General features: G+C 33.3%; 1 protein-coding gene across 1 annotated transcript in view; it reads right to left on the minus strand.

Annotated features, from left to right (window-relative positions):
- Positions 1-23,692, minus strand: part of LOC129795765 (fat-like cadherin-related tumor suppressor homolog) — a 94,791-nt gene that overhangs the window by 70,387 nt on the left and 712 nt on the right. Inside the window, exons 2-3 of the mRNA XM_055837248.1 lie at positions 20,315-20,441; positions 2,208-3,071 (exon numbers count right to left, since the gene is read on the minus strand). Of these exons, the coding sequence (XP_055693223.1) occupies positions 2,208-3,038 (831 nt within the window). The 5' untranslated portion in view covers positions 3,039-3,071; positions 20,315-20,441. The remainder of the gene's footprint in view (positions 1-2,207; positions 3,072-20,314; positions 20,442-23,692) is intronic.

The raw sequence follows: 23,692 nt of genomic DNA on the forward strand, positions 1-23,692 counted from the left end.
TTAGGGCTTTACCAATTTTAAGTCGTATATTAAAGAAAAGACGGTCTTAAAATTTTAAATCAATTTTTTAAATCGGATTTATGATTTTAAGTCTGACTCAAATCTTTAAGTTCGTTTTTAAGCCTGTCTTAAAAATTTAAGGCTGGTTTTTAAGTTAGTTTTCAAAAATTCGTTTTTTAAAGACGGTGTTACAATTTTAAGTTAGTTCTTCAGGTGGGGCTTAAAAATTTAATTCGGTCCTTAAATGTCAAATCAATTTTTTAAATTGGTCCTTAAATTTCTTTTTATTTTTCTATGAATTTGGCTATTTTGAAGTCCGGAGATTGGGTGAAATTCATTAGTCAGACTGATCTTAAATTTTCTTAAGATTCTTAAAAAAAAACTTAAGATTCCTTCAGTCAGGCTGAGGATTAAATGCATGTTTTTCGATGTTTTTTTCTGGCCGTTTCCGGGCATTGAAATTCGTAAAAATCATGAAAAATATGCAATTAGCTCGATTTACTTAAGAAATTTTAAATTTTGCTTAAGAAAACTTAAATTTTTCCTAAGAATTCTTAACATTTTTTTTAAGGAACCTTATGAAAGCTTAAGGCACTCGTCAGAAAATTAAGAAATCTTTAGAAAATTTCAAGAATTTTAAGAAAACATAAGTCTTTCTTAAAGAATCTTAAGGCTGTCTGAATAGTGAATTTTGCCCTATATAAAAGAATCTTAACTCAGATGTTACACTCCTTGTAATCCCTCTGCCCTCTCAACTGTTTTCTTAATTACTCTCCAGCCTCTCCAGCACTCATTTATGTTTATGATTTATTTCCCTCTCCTATCCTCGCGCATAAGCAAAAAAGAAATTGGCTTGAGGGATACTTTTTGGTGGTAAACAATGAGCCTAACATCCTTCTTCGCCTTTTTGAAAATTATTAACCCCTTTCCGATTTTCTCCTTACAAGAAAAACTTTACACCGACTTTACCAAAAAAAAAATAAAGAACATGATCCCGCAAGGTGTACGTTTCACAAACATAAATATCATGAATAGTTAAAAATCAACGTGGTTTCGCCATCCTCTTCGTAACTTTGTCCTAAACAATCATGGAGACTTTAAGAATTTTTCTCATACACGTGTGTTTTCCCTCCCACCCACATATTGAAGAAAATTTTGCCGGAAAACCCACGAATGTTGCCATTATTATAAATTAATTGAAACAAATTTAGAAGTTGTTACCTACACACACTGTTAAAGTTTGGTTTCTTGCACAGTATGGGATCCGCTTAAATAATTCATAATGAAAAGGTATAAGGTAAGATTTTCTTTACGAACAAAAAAAAACTCATATCGAATTATTAAATATGATAATTGGATTAATTGGGGATTATTATGGCTATAAGTATGCCCCATATAAGGAATATCTAATATGTTTTTTTTTCTTCAATCATTGAAACTGAAGGTGGGCTAAGTAATACAACCAAAATACACAGAAGGAGAAAAAACGTATCATCCGGCATTTATTTTGCCTTCTTCTTTTGTTCTTTAAATTCTTCTGAGAATATTAGAAAGAAACCTTTTTTTCTCCAATAATTTAATCTTGATTCAAATACTAAGGGATAGGCATTCTGGCCTAAATTCAACATTTTCCTTAATTCATTATTAATTGTAAGTCCGGGTTGAGTTGTTTTTAAGACAGACTTAAATTTATTACGCTAAACTAAGTTTTAAGGTAGATGTTTAAATTTTTAAGCCAGATTCACGTATTTTTCCACTAGGCTAACGTTTTTTTAAATCTAGGCCTAGGTTTTTTAAACCAGAGCTAAGTTTTTGATTCTAGACCTAGTTTTTTTAACCAGGTCTAAGTTATTTATTCTAGGCCTAGATTTTTTGAACCAGATCTAATTTTTTTATAGTCTCTGCCTAGGTTTTTGAACCGGGACTGAATTTTTTAATCTAGGCCTAGGTTTTTTTTAAACCAAGTCTAAGTTGTCTTAAACCACGCTTTAGTTTTTTAAGTCATTCATTATGTTTATAAGCCTGATATTTTAAACCTGACTGAACGTTCAATGCCTGACCTTAAAAAATTAGGCTCGGTTTAAAAAACTTAAGTTTAACCCAAAAACCTAATCCTAGCTTAAAAAATAGACTAATCCGGACTTAACCTCACCCCATTTTTATACATTTTGATAAATAATCAGGCAAAAAATGCAACAAAGACTCACCTGCTTAACTTTGATGTGAACTCTAGCTTTGCTAGCTCGTGTTGTTGTTGTACCGTGACCACCACCCCTATCTGTTGCAATTACAACGAGTTCATGAAAAGATCTCTCGGCAAAATTAAGTGGTCGCGTCAATGATATGACCCCACTTGTGGGATGAACGGCAAATTGTTCATTTGCCATTGGATCGAGGAGACTGTAGTAGATTTCTCCATTAACCCCGAGATCTGCATCTTCGGCAATGACACGCACAATACTACGATGGAGTGGCCAATCTTCGGTAACAGTGGCCGCATATTCGGTGGGGTAGAACAAGGGACTGAGATCGTTGGTGTCAAGTACGTGCACGTGAACGCGTGTGTCATCTTCGTAAATTGCCTTAGTTGCGGTGCGTCTATCCTGACGCTGCGTCACGGTAACACGAACATCGAGGACGTACTCATCTGTCTTTTCTCTATTTAGCACAACATTCCCTGTTCTCGTACGAAGCGTGAGGAAGGCAAAATCACCGACAATTCTCTCCTCAACCTTAAACACCTTCTCCTTGTCACCACCCACTATGCGGTACTTAACCTCATGACCCGGCACCCAGTGCACCCCCATTCGAGCCTCATCCGTCGGTTGTTGCACATACGTCCTACTTGCACTATTCTCCGGTATGGACACATTGTACAGTGCGTGGGTGAATTTAAATAGTTGAGCACCATCCGGGACTAGGCGCCAGGAATGCCGGAATTCATCATCGGCCGCCCATGCTAATTTCGTGGTCAGCACAAGCATGCAGACGATGGCCATCCATTGCGATGGCAAATGATGGCCCCGCAAAGGGCTCATTTTCGCTAATGACTATCTCATCATTTCACCCATCTGCAAAAATACAATGAAAGAATAAATTTTCCTCATTATTATACGGAAAATTCTCTATAATGCTTTTGCATGTACCAAGTACAACACAACCTTGGATTTCTAGGTTTGTGTAGTACAAATTATGTTGAGCATTGTAGATGGTAATTTACATAATAATTATCTACATTGAAAATAGAATGTATAAGTAGAGCATCTGCACGTCTTCTTTATTTTTTTCTAATGCATTTTATAATCTTTTTTGTCTATGAATAATTTGACATTGCTAAGTTTACTCATATAGTTTTATGAGAGCTTTAAGAGAAAAAAAATATTTTTATAATTATTTCAATATTTTTTTCTGCAGATAAATTGTAAAGAAAAATAATCATTTGAATATAAGCTCGATTCGTTAAAAATCTTTTATTTTCTTATGATTCGTCAGCTATAAGATTTTGACAGTTTCTTCTTTCATAAATAATATTTTTTTAAGGAACAAATACTTTTTCAATGCTCTTTAAAAGATCCTTCTGAATGGTTCCGAATGTTTACTAACAACAAATCCTTAATTTTTCTTTCGTGAAATGACATTCAGAATGATTTAACTGCTAACTGTCAATATCTTACAAACATCTTTTAAATACTAGTAATAAAAGAAAAGATTTTTAACAGAATCGATCCCATAGCGTGTAAAAAAAATGTTTGATTAATAAAACAACGCATAAAATTAAATTTATGTCATGGAATTTAAAAGTTTCGAAAAATAATTAAAAATTTAATTTTATACTCTTTGTTAATTTGTGAAAAGCTCTTTGTCAAAACAACAATAAACCAAAGTATATTATGCACACTACAAACGATATATAATTAAATCTGTTTGAAGCAGGCATAAATCCTTCATTTTTTAAATATAGCATAGTATGTTGTAGTATGTACTACACCCATATTCTTTGTAATTTTTTCTTTTTTTTTCGCTGCTGTAACACGTGCAGGAAGGGAAAAAATAACTCACACGGGTGACCCGCGTATGCACACTGATTAAGTGAAACTTTTAACTAACGACCTCGTAAATATCTCAACCATACGGTAAATATTTTACCCATCCTTCTCAATTTTCATTCACATTTTCTTTTTTTTTCCTTTCGGCATCACAACACAACTATAACGAGGAATTTTACGGGAAAATCTCATACACAACTCTGTCTCTAAATCACCATTTATACATACAATAATGCAAAGAAGAAACCTTATGTGAGCAACATAAAAAGAGAGAGAAAGGAAGGAAAGAATTGAATGGAAAACATACAAGATTCTTTTTTTCTGTAATATAAACCAGACAATTCTTTGGTATAGTTATGTATGATATTATGTTCATTTTTTGTTTTGGGTAATTTAATCAGTTTAATTTATATCAAGAAATTTGATTTAATGAATTTATTTTATCTTTGTTCTACAACTTTTTTTTAAATATCCATTTTTAGTGAACCCCTTCTTCTGTGTTCTGTCTCCTCAATGCATTTTACTCTTATCCTCTCTAAAAAGCAACGCGCCTCACACTTGAAGTTATCATAAACATTAGTTGCGTTGCCGACATCCACAAAAAAAAACAGAAATAACGCACAAGCCCCTCATCCAGAGAGAGAGGAAAATCGTTTTTTAAAACATGCATCGAGCATGAAAAATTCTTTATGTTAGGCATTTAATGCAAATATTATGGGGTATATAGGAACGATTACAGAGACCATCAAATGTATATAGTATACGCGGCTTAAACTCTTCAAAAAGTGTGGATCATTTCATGGGATAATGAGAGTTGTTTCCTTCTTCTCTTTCTTTTCTTACACAACACAAATTTCCCTATTTCCTCAAATGAAACTTCCACCTACCATTTTCCTCCACATAGTGATGGAAATAGAAAGAATGAGAAGAAAAAGCCCCAACTCTCGATATTAAGCCCCCAAAAACCTATACCTTCTCTATATCTATATGGTACATTGTGATAATATCAACTTTACCAGAAACGCTAAATATTTATATGCTGCTCCCTCCAGAAAAAAATCGCAAAGATGTGGATAAAAATGAGGCATAAAAAATCACCTTTAAGTATAAAATTTTCCGACAAAAAAAATTTTTTTTTTCAATGGAAACATTATGGATAAATTATTAGTACAGTCGTGCTCTCGTGGTAGGACCGTCGTCAAAATGACTTCTCCGCGGTAAAACGGCTTCAGAATGAAGTATTTTGCCTTCGCAGTGGGACAATTAGTACTATTGGAAAGGTAGGATACTAATTGTCCCACTGCGAAGGCAAAATTCCTCATTCTGAAGCCGTTTTACCGCGGAGAAGTCATTTTGACGACGGTCCTACCACGAGAGCACGACTGTATGAAAGTTTGCATCTTTAAGTTTGGTCTTTAACTCAATGGTACATGTATTACCAAAAATGACTCTCCTAAGTCCTTTTTACCACCTTAATTAGAAAAATGAGTAGGGGTTTCCATTTTCTTTTGTCCTGACATTTTCTTACCAACTGGTCTTAGGATTTCGTTAGATATTTATTAATTTTTTCTTAAGAAATTCTCAAGTTTTCTTAAGAAAAATTTAAGATTCTTTCAGTTTTCTAAAGTGAACGTTAAGATTTTTTTTAACTTTTATTTATTAAGTAAAAGTTAATATTTCTTAAGTTCTCTAAAAGAAACCTTAGGATTTCTTTAGTTTTCTAAAACGAACGTTAAGCTTTTTAAAGTTTTATTAAGTAAAGATTATTAAGATTTCTTTTATATTGATTCTATTATTAAGATTTCTTTATATTAAGCTTTATTAAGATTTCTTAAGTTACTAAAAGATTAAAGGTTGCTTAATTTTCTTGAGCGAAAGTTGATTTTTTTTAAATGTCTCAAGTTTTCATACTAAAAACTTAAATTTTCTTAAAAATCTTATTAGAGGAACTTGAATTATTACAAGTCAGGCTGAATCAGACTCAATGCATATTTTTGTAGATTTTCTACGAATTTTTTGATCCCCAAGCCTGATTTAAGAAATCTTAAATTTTGATAAGTTAAAAAAAACTTGAAAATATCCTTAGTTTATAAGACATTCTTAAGAAAATTTTAGACATCTTAAGACTGTCTGACTTTATTCAAATTCTCGGCATTTAAGTACTTTCTTTTTGATTTATTTAATTTATTTATTCATTATTTATCTTCTTCACAGTCCGTATAGGAAGTTTTCTAAATCATTTAATAACTTTTTTTTTATTCTGCATGACTTTCTAGATTAGTTTCCTTCAGAATTACTTTTTGGTTAAAAGAATTAAGAAAAAAAAAGATATTTCCCGTAAAAGGAAATAAATGAAAATGACATTGAAAGAAATAGATGATTTCCTCCACAATATAAAATTATCTCTTTGCTAGATTGCGTTCAAGAGAAAATTCCCCCAAGACGATTCAAATATAAAAAATTTCACAAATGATTATGAATGAATATATATCTACCTACATATACGTAGGTATATAATACATTTCTTTTCTTTCCTTAACCATCACTCTTGATTTCTTTCCTTTCCCGCAGTTGTGACAATTCAGGGAACACCGCAAATAGAATTTAATGATTGTCGCATAATGTGATACAGCACACTTCATGGAGGACTTTGTATAAATTATTTAGAAATGATTGTCTCTCACCCATCCTCTTCCCAAGAGGCTGCCATTTCCGTTTTCACTCTCAAAAAAAAAAAAAACTTCTCAATATACCTACGCGTTCTTTCGGGAGGCACCATGTCCCGGCAAAATGTGTATGTATATCGTATTCCTGCGGACAAAGTGCGGGGGAATGGTGGTGTGATACTTCCTTCTTCCACCCCCGAAGAAAAAAAAAAAGATATCAAATTGTGTCTCGTCTGTAAGAAATTTAAAAGTTGGTACTCAAAAAAAAAAGTGATCCCCACTCCCCCTCAACGAAGAAACATCTCTTTTGCCACCCCCACTTAAACAAAAGTGAAGAGAGAGGAGAAGGGAGAAAAAAATATTGCAAGAAAATTTATAGACACCACCGAGAGGAAAATCCACACGCGCCTCTATGGAAACAAAAAAGGGAGATGGATGGCAAAAGAAAAAAAAAAGAAAATAAAATTATGTCCTTTCCTCAAAGATGAATATTTCCCATTCCCACCCCCACTGTGCAAACACATATTATATTTTGCCTCAGGCTATGGAGGAGAAAAAAAATATTCCAATGTTATACGCAGTATTTTACACCCAACGATGAATCCCATTTAATACGTTTAAATAAAATATGTACTTTCGGTGCTTTCATGAGGTTAAATTTAAATAAATTAAATAGATTCCAGCTACCAATTGAATACCCAAAATAATTGTCAGGAAAAGAAGCATCACAAAGGCTCTATCAATCACAAGAGCTAACCGTTTAGAAATTCATGGAAATTTTCTTCTTAAACGATTTGTGAAATATTCCTTCCAGCAGCGTTTGAATTAGTCAAACCCACCCCCGCCGTACAATTCTTCCCTTCAAATATATAACAATTTTGGGGCTTCCTGAGAAATCCTTGATTTTCCATTCTCTATATACCTTCACTCTCTTGCAAAAGCGAGTGAGATCTTCATTGTAACAATAAAAGAAAGCCCCGCATAAGCATTCCATTCATATTTTCTTCTACGATAAAATGCTTTCAAAAAAAAAGCGCTCCACAAGGAAAAGTGAGTGGCGGGAAAAAAATCTCATGAGGAAGCAAGACGCGGAGGATGAATTTATTTTCTACCATTTCCCAGAGATCTTGGAATTTCATCTTCCTTCTTTCCCCTATGTAGCGTGCAGACCGATTTCGCGGGAACAAACAAAACTTCTCGTAACTCAGGAAGTCACAATGGTGAAGCCTCCTTTCGTTGTTTCTTTTCCTGAGGGATATTCCGGATTTTATATATGTATATTATAGTTTGTTGACTCGAATCCATCAGCTATTTTCCGCTTCTAGTTCCTCCTATCGCACACACACACACACACACACACACACTATCAGAAAAATAAAATTATTCATCCCAAATTTACTTTCTCGGCACATTTCATAAAATCCAAAAGGAAAACATTTACATAAATGTTGTGTTTTATTATTCCATCGCACCGTTATACTTTTCTGTCTTTTCTCAACATTTTCACATGGCTTTCCCTCATACCATCCGCAGTAAATATCCTCTGTCTTCGTCACTCCTTTTTTTTTTACATATAACATGACTTTCCACTCTCTGTGTGCGGATATTAGAGAGAAACCCTGATGTTGTTGAGAGAGCTAAAACCCGAAATTGTGGAAACAAGAGAATTTACAAATAGAAATAGATTTTCACAAAATGTGTATGATCCTACCCCCTCTCGCCCCTCTCTTCCAAAAAAAACATAAACTTTGAATTTCCGCCCTAAAGAAAAAAAATATTACCATCCATCCTCCTTCTCATATCATCATAGTTTCCACTTTTTCCAGTAAAAGAATTTTAAACCAAAGATTTTTTTTATAAAGTATCTATACTTTGCGCGCATTGGTATCTATGTACATAACATAATCTCAAGTGCGAGATCTCTCAACACAGAAATTGGACATTTAAAGAAAATGAACCCTCATCTCCTTCCCCCCTCATGCTGATGGTATGAAAATTATACTCCGCATGGGAATGTTTGGTGAAGAAGAAGAATGAATATTTCCCACCCACACATTCACTTTCCATCAGCATAAAGCTATATGTACCAAACCATATACATATGCAAGCACAGGAAATAATTTCCGAATCGATACAGTCATTTCCTTTCAAAAACTACATTATACAGCGATGTGGGGTGGAGTGGTAAAGAGAAAATTTAAGGCCGCCAAGAAGAGGAAAAAGACTGTTTTCAAATGGTCTGTTTATAGCACTGTGGGTTATATTTTCGACCATGGAGATGGGTTTAAAAAGAAATGAGAGAAAGAGAGAAAAAAAGAGAGAAGATATACACGGTTTATAGGCTTTCCGTAGTACAAACACCACATCAACATACATCCCCACGTCGAAATAAGAGGCACATTCTAGCGATTACTCAACATTAAATAGTTAATAAAAGATGTGCTTTACGATGGGGGTGGAAGCCCGGGTGGGTGGTAGAAGCCCACTTGTGTGGAGGATTGATGGATATGCGAAAATACAACACTGCTGTATAAATTGATGCTTTAGGCTAAAAGGCATAAAGAAAAATATATATATTTCCCATAGCTTATCAAAATGGTTCTTACCTACATATATATCCAAAATATATATAGCACATTTTTTACATGCCACCACACCTTTTTCGAAAGTACCCACAGCCCGTTAGAATATATTTTGGTTTGAAGGTTTTGCAAAATAAAACTGCAAGAGAAAATCGAAGGGAAATATTTACGATTTTATGTTTTGTTTTTAAACCTTTTCCCCCTGCCCCTAATTTTTATTTTAGAGCTTTGGGTTGAAAGAATAATTTACGAAGGAATCGCTAATATAATATTCTATGATTATGTTTAGTTGCAGTGCCTAAAAGAATTTTATTTTATTTAATAAGAGTTGAATGGAGTATGATTAAAAAGAAATTTGTAAATCTGAAGTGATAAGTGGAAAAGCATTTTAATAGAATTATATCAGTTAATAAAACGAACTAAATTAATTAATTAAATTTTTAGATTACAGATTGATTCTGTTAAAGTTAAATCTTCTTCTTGAATTGGTTAAAAATACCGAAGTTTGACTGAAGTACTTTGCTGAAAAATTTGTTTTAATGTTGTTTTTAATTTTATTTTCAATGATCATTGCTTGCAAATTGAGATTTTTTAAATCATGATGGAATAGAATTTCATAAAAGGATGAAATGAAATTTCCTGGGTATATCCAAGTTAGGGACATATGAAAGCATCATCCCTCAAAAGGCTATTTTGTGAAATTATATTAGTTTACGTACATAGTTGAAAGAGGAAGCCTTTTTACTTATCCTCATAGTTTTTTTTTATTCTCAAATATTATATATTTCAGCCAAAGGTAGGTAAGTACCTACAGGTAAATATCTACACATAACTATTATGAATTATATGATTTGAAATGTTATAACCTTTATAACAAGACTCGAGACTTCTTATTCCTCTATGTCCTCACCTGTACCATTATATACATCGCTTCCACACACGATTCTTCTTGTGTGGATGTAAAGAGAAAAACTTGTGCAACTTCAATTGTAAAATCCATACCATGATACCAAAATGTAGGTATATACGGTCGCAAAACAGGTCGATCTAAATGTAATTCATCAGAAGAGTGTGGTAAAACCAGAAAACCATATGAGCCACCAAGCATAGCAAATACATACATATGCAGTACATTATGTATGATATATAATACACATAAATATGAGATTTTTCTTTGGGATTGCACCTTGTGACAGTGCTACCAATTCTCACTCAGAAAAATGCATTTAGCAAAATAATTTAATTAATTAGTTAAAACAAACTCATCATTCCTAAGTAGAAAACTTATTGTTAGTTAATGAAGCAACTGAGGAATTTTATCGCTTTATGTTTCTTTTTTTCATTAAGGTAAATTTGTAAATCAAATGAGTAAATATTTTGTTAAATTGTCGACCCTGGTTAAGTGGACAGCGATTATGAAATAATCATCCCATCCGTGGAGTGATAATAGGTCATCTTAATGTAGCCAATTCTTTGAAAAGATTTTGCCACTAAATAAGAGCAAAATCTTTAGTTTAAAATTGGCATTAACAGAAATTTTAAATAAAATTCTGATTTGTGGTCTAAAGAGAAAAGAAATTAAATATTTTATTGAATTTTGGGGGCTTTTCCCATCAGAAGTGGAGGACAGAAAAGAAATTCTTTGTAAAGATAACTTCAACAGAGAGATAGTGGGTCCATTGCCCCTGATGTCCTGAGTACCTATATACATACATATGTATGTATATATGTAGGATCTATTTTGCAAAACCTTGACATAATGCTCCAAAGGTGCCTTTTGGGCATCTTTTCACCAAAAAAGGGACAAAAGTCACCCCTCATTGGTGTCCAGGTGTAACAAGGGTTCAATTTCACAATGCTCCATTCAAACCATATAAAAAATTTACCCCAAAACCCACCCCCATTTCCCCCGTAGAAGGTGTCAGTGCTCGAGGTATGTACGTCACACCTTTATGCAAGGAAAGGAAAGATTTATCTATACAAGAAAATATCTATAACATTTGAAAAGATTCCTTTGTAATTTAAAAAAATAAAGAATCTTCAAAAGCTAGAACTTTGAACATTAAGATGAAAACATACTTTAAATACTTAAGTCAATCCATTTAGTCAATAAAATGGTTTACCTTGAGATGAATGGAGTATGATTGCACCACTATAGGTAGTTTTTTATGAAGAAAATTTATTTCCCGATATCTCCTTGGGAATTTTTCATGGAGAAACTGCATCGCACTGTGTGTACGTACACATTGCTGCGGGAGAAAGGACAATGTCGTACAAAGAAGGGGGGTAAGGTGTGAAGAAGAGAGAGGATTTTTCATGGGGCTTTTCTTCCACAAAAGAGCTGCGGAAATGGAGAAAAAACACAATATTCGAGATAGAAGGAATTTTGTGACTCAAGAAGTGGAACTAATGCTATGGAGAGAAAACTTATGAGACAAATCACTTCTTGTCACGCTTTTTTTTCTTCTACTTCTTCCATCCTAGCCCCGGATCTTCCCATCGTCATCACATCCCCTTTTCCTCCTGTGAATGTCACAATAGAAGGCATCTCGTTTTTATCGCATCCCCTTCATCTTGGAAGAGAATTTTCTTCCCAACATTTCATGCAATTCTCATTCTTCTCATTGTGGGTGGGTTGGAAAATGCGCTCATCACACACTTTTCCTTCCACAGATGATTGTTTGCAATTTTCATGCATGTATAAGTAAAAGAGGAAAATATATTGTTAATACAAAGGCGATGACAAGGCAAAGAAAAATCTCCACATAACGCCTTTTTGCATCCAAAAGAAACATTTTTCTCACATCGTAAATTTTTTTAAAATAATAATTTAATCTCTTACTAAATCTCTTATTTGTATGTATTAAACTGTAGGTAAAAAGGTTTTTTACATTCCAATAACCCCTCTAAATCATCACGCCAAATACCCTCTAACAGAAGGACAAAGAGCTCTATTGGTTCATTCTTAAAATTCATTCAACCAACGGTAATAAACTATCGATTTGACCAATTTCCACCACCCACATATAGAGCAAAAAAATTCATACCTACGTATAAAAAGATTTTTGATGACGAGGGATGGTATTCAGTGAGCTTTTTTGCATGTTACCCTAAATTTATATACAGATATACCCACTGAAAGTCGCTTTTAAATTGAGTTTAAATATTAATAGGTTTATCAGTTTTGATTGACAGGTAAAAATATGACAAAGGTGAGGCCGACAGTTTAATTTAATATGTAGGTATATTTGATCATAAATGGCTTTTCCAAATTCTTTCTTAATAATTGAAAAAAAAAGAAAAATAAAATATATACTGTCTAATAATTTAAGATCTTTTTAATAATTTTTTTTATAAATGAAAAAAAAAAACGAGAAAATCCATGAAACACTCCAAGACGGAATTTAATCCTTTCGAAATGAAAAAATCGCTCTTTCCTTCTCGATTTTTATTTTATGGACGTTCTCAGAGAACATTTATCAGTAAAATCATCTTCTTTAGCCTTTTTTTTCGAAAATTCAACGCATTTACAAACTTGAAAAACAATTTAAATGCATTAAAATTCAGTAGAATCCAATATTTCACATTTGGGTCTACGAATGACCCAAAGAACACGAAAGGGTTAATTAAAATCAATTACAAGATTGCTCTAAAATGTACAAGTTCAAATTATATGTATACAATGGGCTTATCTTAGACTTTTTTGTGACTTTACAGAGGACTAATGTAAGAAACTTGTATCCTAATCTCCACCCCTACTCAATAAAATTACTTTTAGACATATTATGTAGGTATATATAGAAATAATCTTTTGCAAGTTTGTTGCCTTTTCGTTCAATTAGACATTAGAATGGAATTTTCTATATAGTACAAGAGGATAGCTTGAAAAGAGATTAAATAGGGAGAGGGAAAAGAGCGCACAGAAGAAAATTGTTGGGCAGCACAAAACAATGTGACAAGACAACCTTTTCTCCCAAAGTTTTGAGAAGGAAATTCTTTCGTTCAAGTTGTCTTTTCATCCCTTCACAGTTTTATTTTTTTTTGTGTGTGTTATACCTCCCCATCCACCCCTCATTGTATACACTTTCAATCCCCTGAAGTAATTATTTGATTTACAGTGGAAAGTATTTCTAATTGCTTTTTTGCCGAGAGAAACATCGTTCTCATGATTAAAGTGGGGAAAGAGGAAATGGGAAAACAATCTTCTTGGATGGATAATTCCATCAAAGTTATTTATATTATTAATTAAGAAAAAATGGTTATTTTTACAGTATCTTGTTTCTTTAAATTTCAAGTAAATAGTTCTGTTATTTGTATTAAATGTAAAAATATGAGAATGATAAAATATCTTACGAATCATACATATTTGTCCTTTATTTCCTTTTTCTTCCCTCAAGTATGGAAGAATGTTATATATATTTTTATAAAATCCTCAGGGACACACAGAGAATTTCCTCTCTATATGAAATACCCAAAATACCCCCACATTTATGCCTCCCTTGAGGTTCCCTGACAGAATGGGAGCTCAACAATGTGAAATGGCTACACTATAAAATGATGACAATAACTATGTAGGTACTCCAAACCATCTTTCATATCTTCTTCTTTGACCATTTTTTTTTCTTCAACAATCTCAATTGCTTGTGGTCACACCTCCCCCCAACATGTTCTCCCTAATGTGACTGAAGTAAACCCAATATAGTATTTCTTAGGGCTTCTCCACTACCCATTGGAAAGCTTGCTCGAAGGGATCTGTGCGAGAATCCACCCAATTATGCTTCACTCATACCTACCCCCATTTCTATATCATTGTCATCAGTGTGACTTCTTGTCTCGTGACCAGTTGAAAGAGGATTAGGCAATAAAGTCATGACAAGTGCTACATGATGATGGTTAACCATCTTATGGTACACCACACAAGCCACTCTGCACACAATATTCCACCCGATGTTTGCCCCTACATATCTATATATGCGGAGGGTGGTTGAATGTGAAAGTACTCACAGAAATCGAACCAAGTCTTACATATTCTCTTCACAGATTGACTGCACTTAAGTACAACTTTTTCCTCGTCCTCTATGTACCATCCAAGAAAATGTGGTGAGGTAATAAATATATTATTTTTTTTATTTTAGAAAGAAAATTTACTAAAGAATTCCTTCTACTCATTTTATTTTATTCAACATCACCGAGGGATGAATATGCTTTGATAAATTTTTTTCTTGAGGAATCTATGGGGAATTATATATAGGAAAAAATACCTATAGATGTATGGAAATTTTTGCTAAAGCTAAATGGAGGAAGAAACAAGCAGAGAACAAAAAAAAATGAAAGTGTGGGAGACAAAAAAGAAGTGGAGACAAAGTTATTCAGGGTGGAAAAAACAAGAGAGATTAATTTCATATTCCGATGACTTTTACCCTCATCTTATACACCATACACACACACACATCTCACTCACAACCCCCCAATTGACTTCTTACATTTTCCCTTTGAATGAATTGTCGACTTCAGCCCGGGGATGGATATGGAATTATTTCTTGTCCCTATATCTTTTCCCTTTTAACCTTTTTTTTTCGTCCGACAGCATTCTCTTTTTTCTCCCCCTCCTAAGAATTCCACATATTGTATACCATCCCCTCAAGGAATCATCCCTTCCTCATTCCCCCCCATCGTTACCCCTTGTACATGTTAACTTTTATGTTAGAATAAGAACTTTGTGAATCGATTGAGCATATATGAGGGTTGTACTGGGGATGATCACATGAATCGATCTTCTTCTCTTACTCAACATGTACATAAAGCGAGCTAGCTAGCCCACTTACGATTTCTCATGTGCAGCACACATCCACCGTCCCAATAAGACATAAAATAAATCCCTACGGGAAAGTCTCTGTCTTCTAGTAGGTATATATATGGTGTGGTCAATTTTCTTTTGTACAAAAAGAAAGGAGAGATTGCGTTTAGAAACCATAGAAAAGTGATGAATAAAATGTAAGTCTTTGCCCCATACGACGTTGTCTTCAAATTTTCAATTGAGTAAAGCCAACATCTTTCTTTCATAAATGTCAGATTACTTCTCCTCCCCTATATAGCAAAGGTATATACAGAAAAAAAAGATATTTGAAACCTTAATCAATGCCGGGTCAGGATTGTATGTCAAACGGGGCTATATTGCCACACAAAATGCAAATTAATTGATTGAGTACGTTTCTGATGTTTGTTTTCAATTTCAAAACCAAATCATAGGCGAAACTCCAATCTGTTCCCTCCCACTAGTCAACCAATCCTCTTATCAACGATCAATCAATGTTGGATGGGATATTCGCACATAATTTCTCTTCTCCACCACATTACATACATCATACACCCCCATGGTATGAAAAGAAAAAAACTAAATTCAAATCTCATTCCTCTTCGTGAGTTCAGAATGTTTTAATCACCCACTATTGATACCATAAATACAACACTGCTGGCAAGGTACAATCCAACAAGGCATCAAAGTCAAATGGGTAACAGGCGGAGGGAACGAGAGAGAGAGAGCGCCCGGAAGTGGCTAGTTGGGAAACGCGAAAATCAATTTTCCCAGGCACATTTTACACAGAGAAACTCATATATGTAGATAGCAATACTTCTAGCTTAGCACGTTCAATCTATCTTTCCAACTCGTGCACTCACCACATCGGCTCTATCTAACCCATATATACATACATGACCCAATGTCTGATTCCTTACTCCATGCCACCCCCAACCCCCATCGTATTCTCTTTGTACAATTTCTCAGGTTTATTTAATTCTCCCCCCCCCCATTCACACCACCCAAAGAATAAGCCTTTAAATCATTTTGAATTTAAGTGTTAAAAATATACTTTACTTACACACAATCTGTTCTCAAAATAAAGTTTAGTTTAAACACATGTTTGTACACATAAATATTCCCCCCGGGTACCCCCTCTCCCCCCAGTAGCATGGTATGAAAAATGTACAAGAATAAATGGTAGTTTAGTTGTCATAATGTTGGCGTTAATTATTGTTAATTACATAAAATAAATTGTCAAAGAGAAAATTTATAAAAGTTCAAAACTTTTTAGCCTATTTTCATCTGGAACACACAGCAGTAAAGTTTGATATACTACACACTAAAAATAATTTTACTAAATTTTCTACTAAATTTCCCATAAAAAGAACTTTTACGGATGTTACGTTGCACCTTCAAAAGAAGGTAAACTGGGGAATTTCATAAGAGTTTTGTTAAAATAAAAACTATTCCTTTATTTTAGTGAAAATAACTGAAAATTTAAGTAATAATTTTCCGGGTTTTTCGTCAGTTAAATAGGGGTTCTCACTCTGAAAAACTCACATTTTTTACAGCTTCCGGCTCCATTCGGAGCCATCTTCAGCGGCTACAGAGAAAAGGATTCTGAAAGGAAAACTCTGGAAAATGTGAGTTTTTCTGCATGAGAACCCCCATTTAACTGAAGAAAAACCCTGAAAATTATTATTGTCTCTACACGTTGGAAAATCACTTTTTTTTTTTGAAAATTTTAGTCTTTTTGAACATGAATTTCCCGAAAAATTGGAGAAAATAATTTATAAAGTACGAAAAATTGTCAATTTTATTTTATGCAGAACACTTTATAATTCTTAGTTTTTTCGCTTAAACTTTAATAAATTCATTTTATTAAAATTTTAGTAAAAGAAAATGTACTATTTTGAAGAAAGAATTACAAGTAAAAAAAAACCTACTGAAATACCATACAAAGCCCATTCCGTAAATTTTACTAATTTTTTTTTTACTGTGTATGTAACATATAGCTTTTGGGTGTTGAGGCGGCTTATCATCATGGTAAAAGTGCAGAGCCCGAAAATTGTGTCAATGTGGAGCAAAAAAACTCAGAAAGAGTGTAATCAAACAGATAGGTTACTCCACAGATAGTCGGGCATTGACGGCGTGAGGTGATAATTGTCAAATGATTTCCGGGGGTATTTTGAGGCGTCTTCTCGCGATGTTGCCACATATAACGTTTTTATGGGCGCGTAAAATCCTACAAATACGATGAAACGTAGGACAGAATATCTAGTATAGGGATCTATCGCAGGAACGGAAGGATATTAAGGAAAGAATTAGACAAACTAGATAGTTTCTCATGGTATTGGTTTAAAGAATAATTAAAATTCATGAATAATATCTTTAGAATCTTAAACAGGTAGCAGTATAGGATTGTCTAACAGATCTATTCCAGCAAGATTTTATTTTAACAGCTGTTTCTGGTGCACCAAATTCCATTTCTGAAGTTATCCCCCAAGGGAATTTCCTTTTGGAGTAGATTCATCCTGTCTTACTCATTTAATTCGCGGAAGTTTCCACTTTGTTGTGTAAGTTCTCTTGAGAGAGATTCTTCATTCTCACCTCAGTGTGTGCTACATACACAACATTACATAGAATAGAAACATAATAAAATCTTCTTTCCAACTGACCTTAATATTTAACGAAAAACTTTTCCGAGCAATTCAGTCTTAACATTTTTTTTAACCTAGAAAAAAAAAGAACTATAGGACTCTCCCGTAGCCGGGAAAACTTATTCAGGCACCTAGCAGGGAATGAATAGCGAAAGAAAAAAACATTAGAGGAACTACATTATAATAGATGAGGTGAGGAAGCTCATAAAAGGACAAACTTAAATATATAGAGGCACACAGCATGATGAGGAAAAATCAGTTTTATTCCCTAATCTTTTATCATGTCTTTCCTTTTGTATGCTGGACCATTGAGAATTATTTAATGTCCCTCTGAAGATTTCTCCTCTGACCACCATGAATCTTGTACAAATGAGAATTTTTTTAGAAATGTATCCTATCCCGCATAACTATACTAACTATTTTATCTGAACTACTTTCTTCTTCTAGGTACTTTTTTTTTGTACAATTAAATTCATTGTCCATTCTTTTACTCCTTTAATGGCTCTTACGTAAGGTGTCCCTCCATTAAGAAAACTCTTCATCTTGCAATAGAATTTTAAGTCTTTGTATCCATAATTTGATTTTTTTTGTTGAATTTCAATTGATAGAGAAATAAAATAAATTACAAAACATTTCTAACTATATAGCCAGTGTGTTAGGAAAGTCATGTAGATAAGTCTTTCAAGACACCAAAACATACAACAAGCTTCTTCTTCTTGACCCCCTTCCTCCCATTTCTTTCCGTTGCAGAGTCAGAGAGATGCCATGCAGATTTTATTTAACCATTTATATAGCACGATTTCACAATATTTCTTCACTTGGGGCACACAAATACATTTTCTTCCACCTTGTGTGCTGTGTGGTATGGTTGTCCATTAATAAAATTCATTCATACACCCTACACTCACTCCTCAATCATACCATTTGTCTTGTACACATTGAGACAAAATATTCAAATATATCTTTCTCTTTATGCTATATGTAATATTGTACATAATCAGCATGTACTCATATCCATATTAATTTCATTTATTAAATCATCGCCTTATTTTGCGCTCACACACATTTACACACCTTTTACATCTCTCGAGATATCATTAAACCATCCCACATGAACTTCAGCAGAGCTCTATGCCTCACTCGTTAGTAGCATACGGAAAACTGGGTTCATACATACTTCCCTGGGAATCTACAATGAATTTTCCTTTATATACCAAAATGTCCTTAAGGTCTCTCCTCCTACACTATACCTAATAATAAAATATACGACCATAACAATTCTTTCTATACACACAACATAGGGAAAAAGAGTCACTCCATGAAAATGTTTTTCATTGTTTGGGAAGGATGGAAAAGCGGGAAAAGCTACCGCACAAACATACACAACACACGTTTACCTCAAATCGTGACCATTGAATTGAGAGGGAGAGAGGAGGGAAAAAAAAAGAGTGAACATCAAATGGTCAAGAAGAAAAATTTACTGGGTTCAACCCCCTTAATACTTATATAGAAAGGGATATGGCTTCGAAACCCCTAAGAGATACAAATCCACCCAACAAATTTTCGCCCATCATCCCCCGTCTTTAATGGCCATAATATATAATGTATATATATATGGGGTTGGATGTGGTGTGGATCTAGGGGTTTTCAAGTATATCATTTATGTTAAGGGCAGAGATTTGTTGTGCGTAGACTATGTATGAGAATTGTAAATGAGCAGTTTATGGGCTGATGCAAAAATATTATTTAATTTTTAGATAATTCATTAGAAATTCTTCAATAGACAAATAACATCTTTAATAATAAGAAGAAAATAAGCAATTTTTGACAATTTATGTAAGTAATTCTAACGTTTGACATTTTTTACGATTGTCATTTTCTTTTTGACATTTCAATTAGTACCTTTTGACTGTTCATTTTAAATGCTTGACATACCTTTTTAACATTTAACATTGTTGTTTTGACAATGTGTCCGTACAGTTCTGTAGTTTGATATTTGTTTTCTAACGATTGATGTTTATTAAAACATTTCAACCAGTTGCTTTTCACTGTTTATTTTAAAAACTTGACGTTTCTTTCAAACATTTAACGTTGTTGTTTTGACAAAATGTTTAATTCTGACGTTTGACATTTGTTTTCTAATGATTGACGTTTCTCTTTTTTTCTACATTTTCTACTTACTCTTGACACTTCTTTTCTAACATTTAAATTGTCTTTTGTCTTCATTACATTTTGTACCTCTTTTTAATCATATTTTTAATTTAAATATAATTTTGTTTGATGTCGAAAGAAAAACATGAACTGCCTGAACTCAAAAGCTGTTTAGACAGCCATATACCCTCCCTGACTACACTCCTGTTCTCAAATAAGAATCTTCCTCCTACTAAATTCACCTTCAAATTAATTAAATTAAGCTTCTTCTATTTTTCTTTTCTCTTTATTGAATGAAAAAAAAAATAGAATCAACGTCAAGAAAAATACCAACCAAATTAATTCAATGTTGGAAAATTATGATTAATTAAAATGTACCTATATATTCCAACAATGCATTTTGATTTACCTTCTCCACGGCAAAGTCCATAAGACAAGAAGCGAAAACTTGGGCTGACTTTATAATTTCCGTTGTGTGATGCCTTCCTTGTGTATAAGAGAAGCTCTATATAATATCCCAGCTGTGTGTGTTGATCCTGAATAAAGAAAAAGGTGGAAACATCGTTAATTCTTTTCCTTTTTCTTCCCCAACCACCCACCCCCATCCTTTTTCACTCTTTTGGTCTCACACAGAAACCACCCAAAACAAGGTAGGTGGCTATATAGATCAATATCTTCTGTTCTTTTCACGTCAAATTCTATTCTTTCCTCCACAATTCCTTCTTGTGATTTTCTCCTCATAAACAGCAAATTCTTTGGCACACCTTTTGATATCATTTTCCCCTCTATAATTGGAATTAATTTCATGAGACATTTTCCACTACATTTCATGTCAATTTTCTGCTTATTCATCAATAAATTTTACCATCCAGGTAGAAATTTCTTCTAATCATTTAAATGCATCTAAATGTATAAAAACTAAAAAAAAATTCAGGCGAAATATTTTGCTTTATCTGCGAACTATGTGTGTGTGTGGGGTTGAATGTAAAATATTTGTACTATAAGCCAAAATCATCTCTTCACAGTGGGAGTTATAAATCGTAACCAAAATGTGAATTTGTGGAGATGAATGACACAAAAAAGAGGAAAAAAATCTGCAAGAATTTTAACATTTTGCCAACGAGAATTTTCTACATATTGCCGAGAAAATGCTTTTATTCTATGCTAGAACAGCTAGAACGTTAGTGTGTCCAATGACGAAACAGACAGCCAAGCAAAATTCAGTGAAAAACCACAAATGGAAATTGTTGAGTGGAATTTATTCTTTGCATCCTCTACAATGCAATTTCACCATGGTGCCATTGGAAAATGTTAAAAGTACGAAGAACATACTATATGTAGGTGAAATTGGGGATGTTGTGTGTGGGAAAACTTTATAAGATCATTAAATAAATTTTATTAAAATTCAGGTATAAAAAAAATTAGGATTCAATAAAAATCTTAAGGAGTTTAATCCGTTAAGATCCAGATTTAAGTTCTTTTTCTTGTAGAATTAATTCTTTGAGAGAGAATTTGAAAAAAAAAATAAATAAACAGTTTTCAACAAATTTTTCTAACAATGGCACATCATATTCTGTCCAGAACAGATGAGGTTCATCCTTTCAAAACAGTTCTTTTAAAATGTAAGATGAACTAATAATTCTAATTATTAAAAACCGGAGTTCTACTAGAAATAGATTAAAAGAATATTTAATTACTTTAAAATATTCGACATCAACGTTTTATTTGCAAAATCTTCTACTTTGAAAGTCAAATTTTTCCTCTTGAAACTTTCATTTAAAAATGATACAATTTTGCAAGTTTGAGTATAAATTTGAATAAGAAAATCCTTAAAATTCAGTATTATTTTGTTAAATATTTGAAAAGAAAGTTATAATTAGTTTGCAAGTGAAACGTCGATGAAGCATTTTTTAGTGAAAATTTAATATTTTTTAATATATTTCTAGTAAAAGCTCGGATCCAATATTCGGTATGAACTTTTCTTATATTTTAAACAATCCTTCTTAAAAAAAAGAAGACCCCCTTCTGTTCTAGACAAAATTTGATCTGCCCATGCAAGATCTCTTCTTTTCGTTGAATTAGAAGAAGATTGAGAGAATTATAAAATTTATTTAGATTTAATTTAGGTTGTTTAGAGATATGTTTTCAGGCTTCCTCTGTAACTTCAACAACTGATCTTTCCCTCTGTCTTCTGTTCTCTGCCGACCACCCCTAAAACAGAACTAACCTATATTGAAAACTAAAACTACAATCGATGGTTGTCTTCAGCAGCAAGAAAAACCTTCCTTCTTACCCAATTGTTCCCTAATGCAGAAGGCTATGGAACAGCGTGCCATTTTAACCAATCCAAAATAGTTAAATCTCGTGGGGAATTTCTCCCAATACCCCCAAAATCCTTTCACCCAATCCTGGTGCACACCCCATCCTAACTAGCACACATTTTAGACGTTCGTCGGTCATTTGGTTTAAAGTGCACACAGATGCTAAATGGACAAAATCGAGATAGCCACCACCACCAGCTTCCTCATCGTCTCGAGGCCTTCTCTTGCACCCGAATTGGATGGAGGTAAATCAAACAAGAAGGAATGAAGGAGAGATACAGAATAAAATGAAAGCAGCTGCAGCTTTGAATCTTTAGGTGTAGGTATGTAGATATATAGGAAACAACACCACTACATTCAAAAAGCAAGCAGATGCAATTCCATTTAAAATGCTTCGCAGCCATCATTTTCACAATGCTACCAACTTTATCTTATATTTAATAAACAACGAGAATGATTAAGAATGTTATCTTTCTTTCAAAAGTATATTTATTAGTATAATAAAATCTAACAAGAATGTGGGGAAAATACAGAGATGGTAACAACTTAAACCATTAAGAAATCTTTTAGTTGGATATTCCAATAAGATAAGATTATCACAACTTTCATATCAAATTCTTTTCTTGTTATCTCATACCTTAATTTAATCAGAACATGCTTTATTGTTTGGTGCAAAAATATCAAACTAATGAATTAATGTTCTTTTTTTAGACAAACAAATAAATCTCATTTTGGGAATCTTTTTTTTATAAAGAAATTTTCAAATTTTAATTTTTTTTTAATAAATAAATTTTTTTTTTAATCAGGTAATTAATGAGAAATTTATCTAACAACATATGAGCTGTATAGTACTCTATCTTCTTCTCATGTCAGGTAAGGTAGGGTTTTGGTATCCAATCCATCCTGTGAGCCAAAATTCACAGAATGAACCTTTTACCATAAATTTGGAGCATTTGGAGGTGTACAAGAGGTGAGTTTTGGGGGGGATTATGAATAATTGGACAGACATTCCCTCCCAGTTTCGTCACGGTCGTTGACAACATTTACCCCAACAAATTTCTCCGCACACACACCCACACTGGGAGTCAGGAGAGCATTGATTCCAACTTCCAGGGAAAATGTTTGTTCCGGATGTTGGGAATTTTATTGTAATTGTAATTTTAATTGTAACGCCCGGGCGTTAGATGGGGAGGTTGGGGCACATTATGGTTTTGTCGCACTGACGAACGAGGGAGTTTCCAAGGATGATACATTTGCTCATATATTTATATATGTATATTTGAGAGTATGCTGAGGTCATAGGGATGAGAATATGAGAGTATTTATCGCGAACTGGTCTACTAAATTATCTCTTGTGCTCTCTCGTTGGTTTCAGGTGGGTGGGTGGGTGAAGCAGGCGGGTCGAGGAGACACCACAATTCAAATTACAAACAAGCCGGATATTTCTTCTTCCTCCAACCACCCCT

Source organism: Lutzomyia longipalpis, chromosome 4 (genome assembly GCF_024334085.1).
Source record: "Lutzomyia longipalpis isolate SR_M1_2022 chromosome 4, ASM2433408v1".
NCBI lineage: Eukaryota > Metazoa > Arthropoda > Insecta > Diptera > Psychodidae > Lutzomyia > Lutzomyia longipalpis.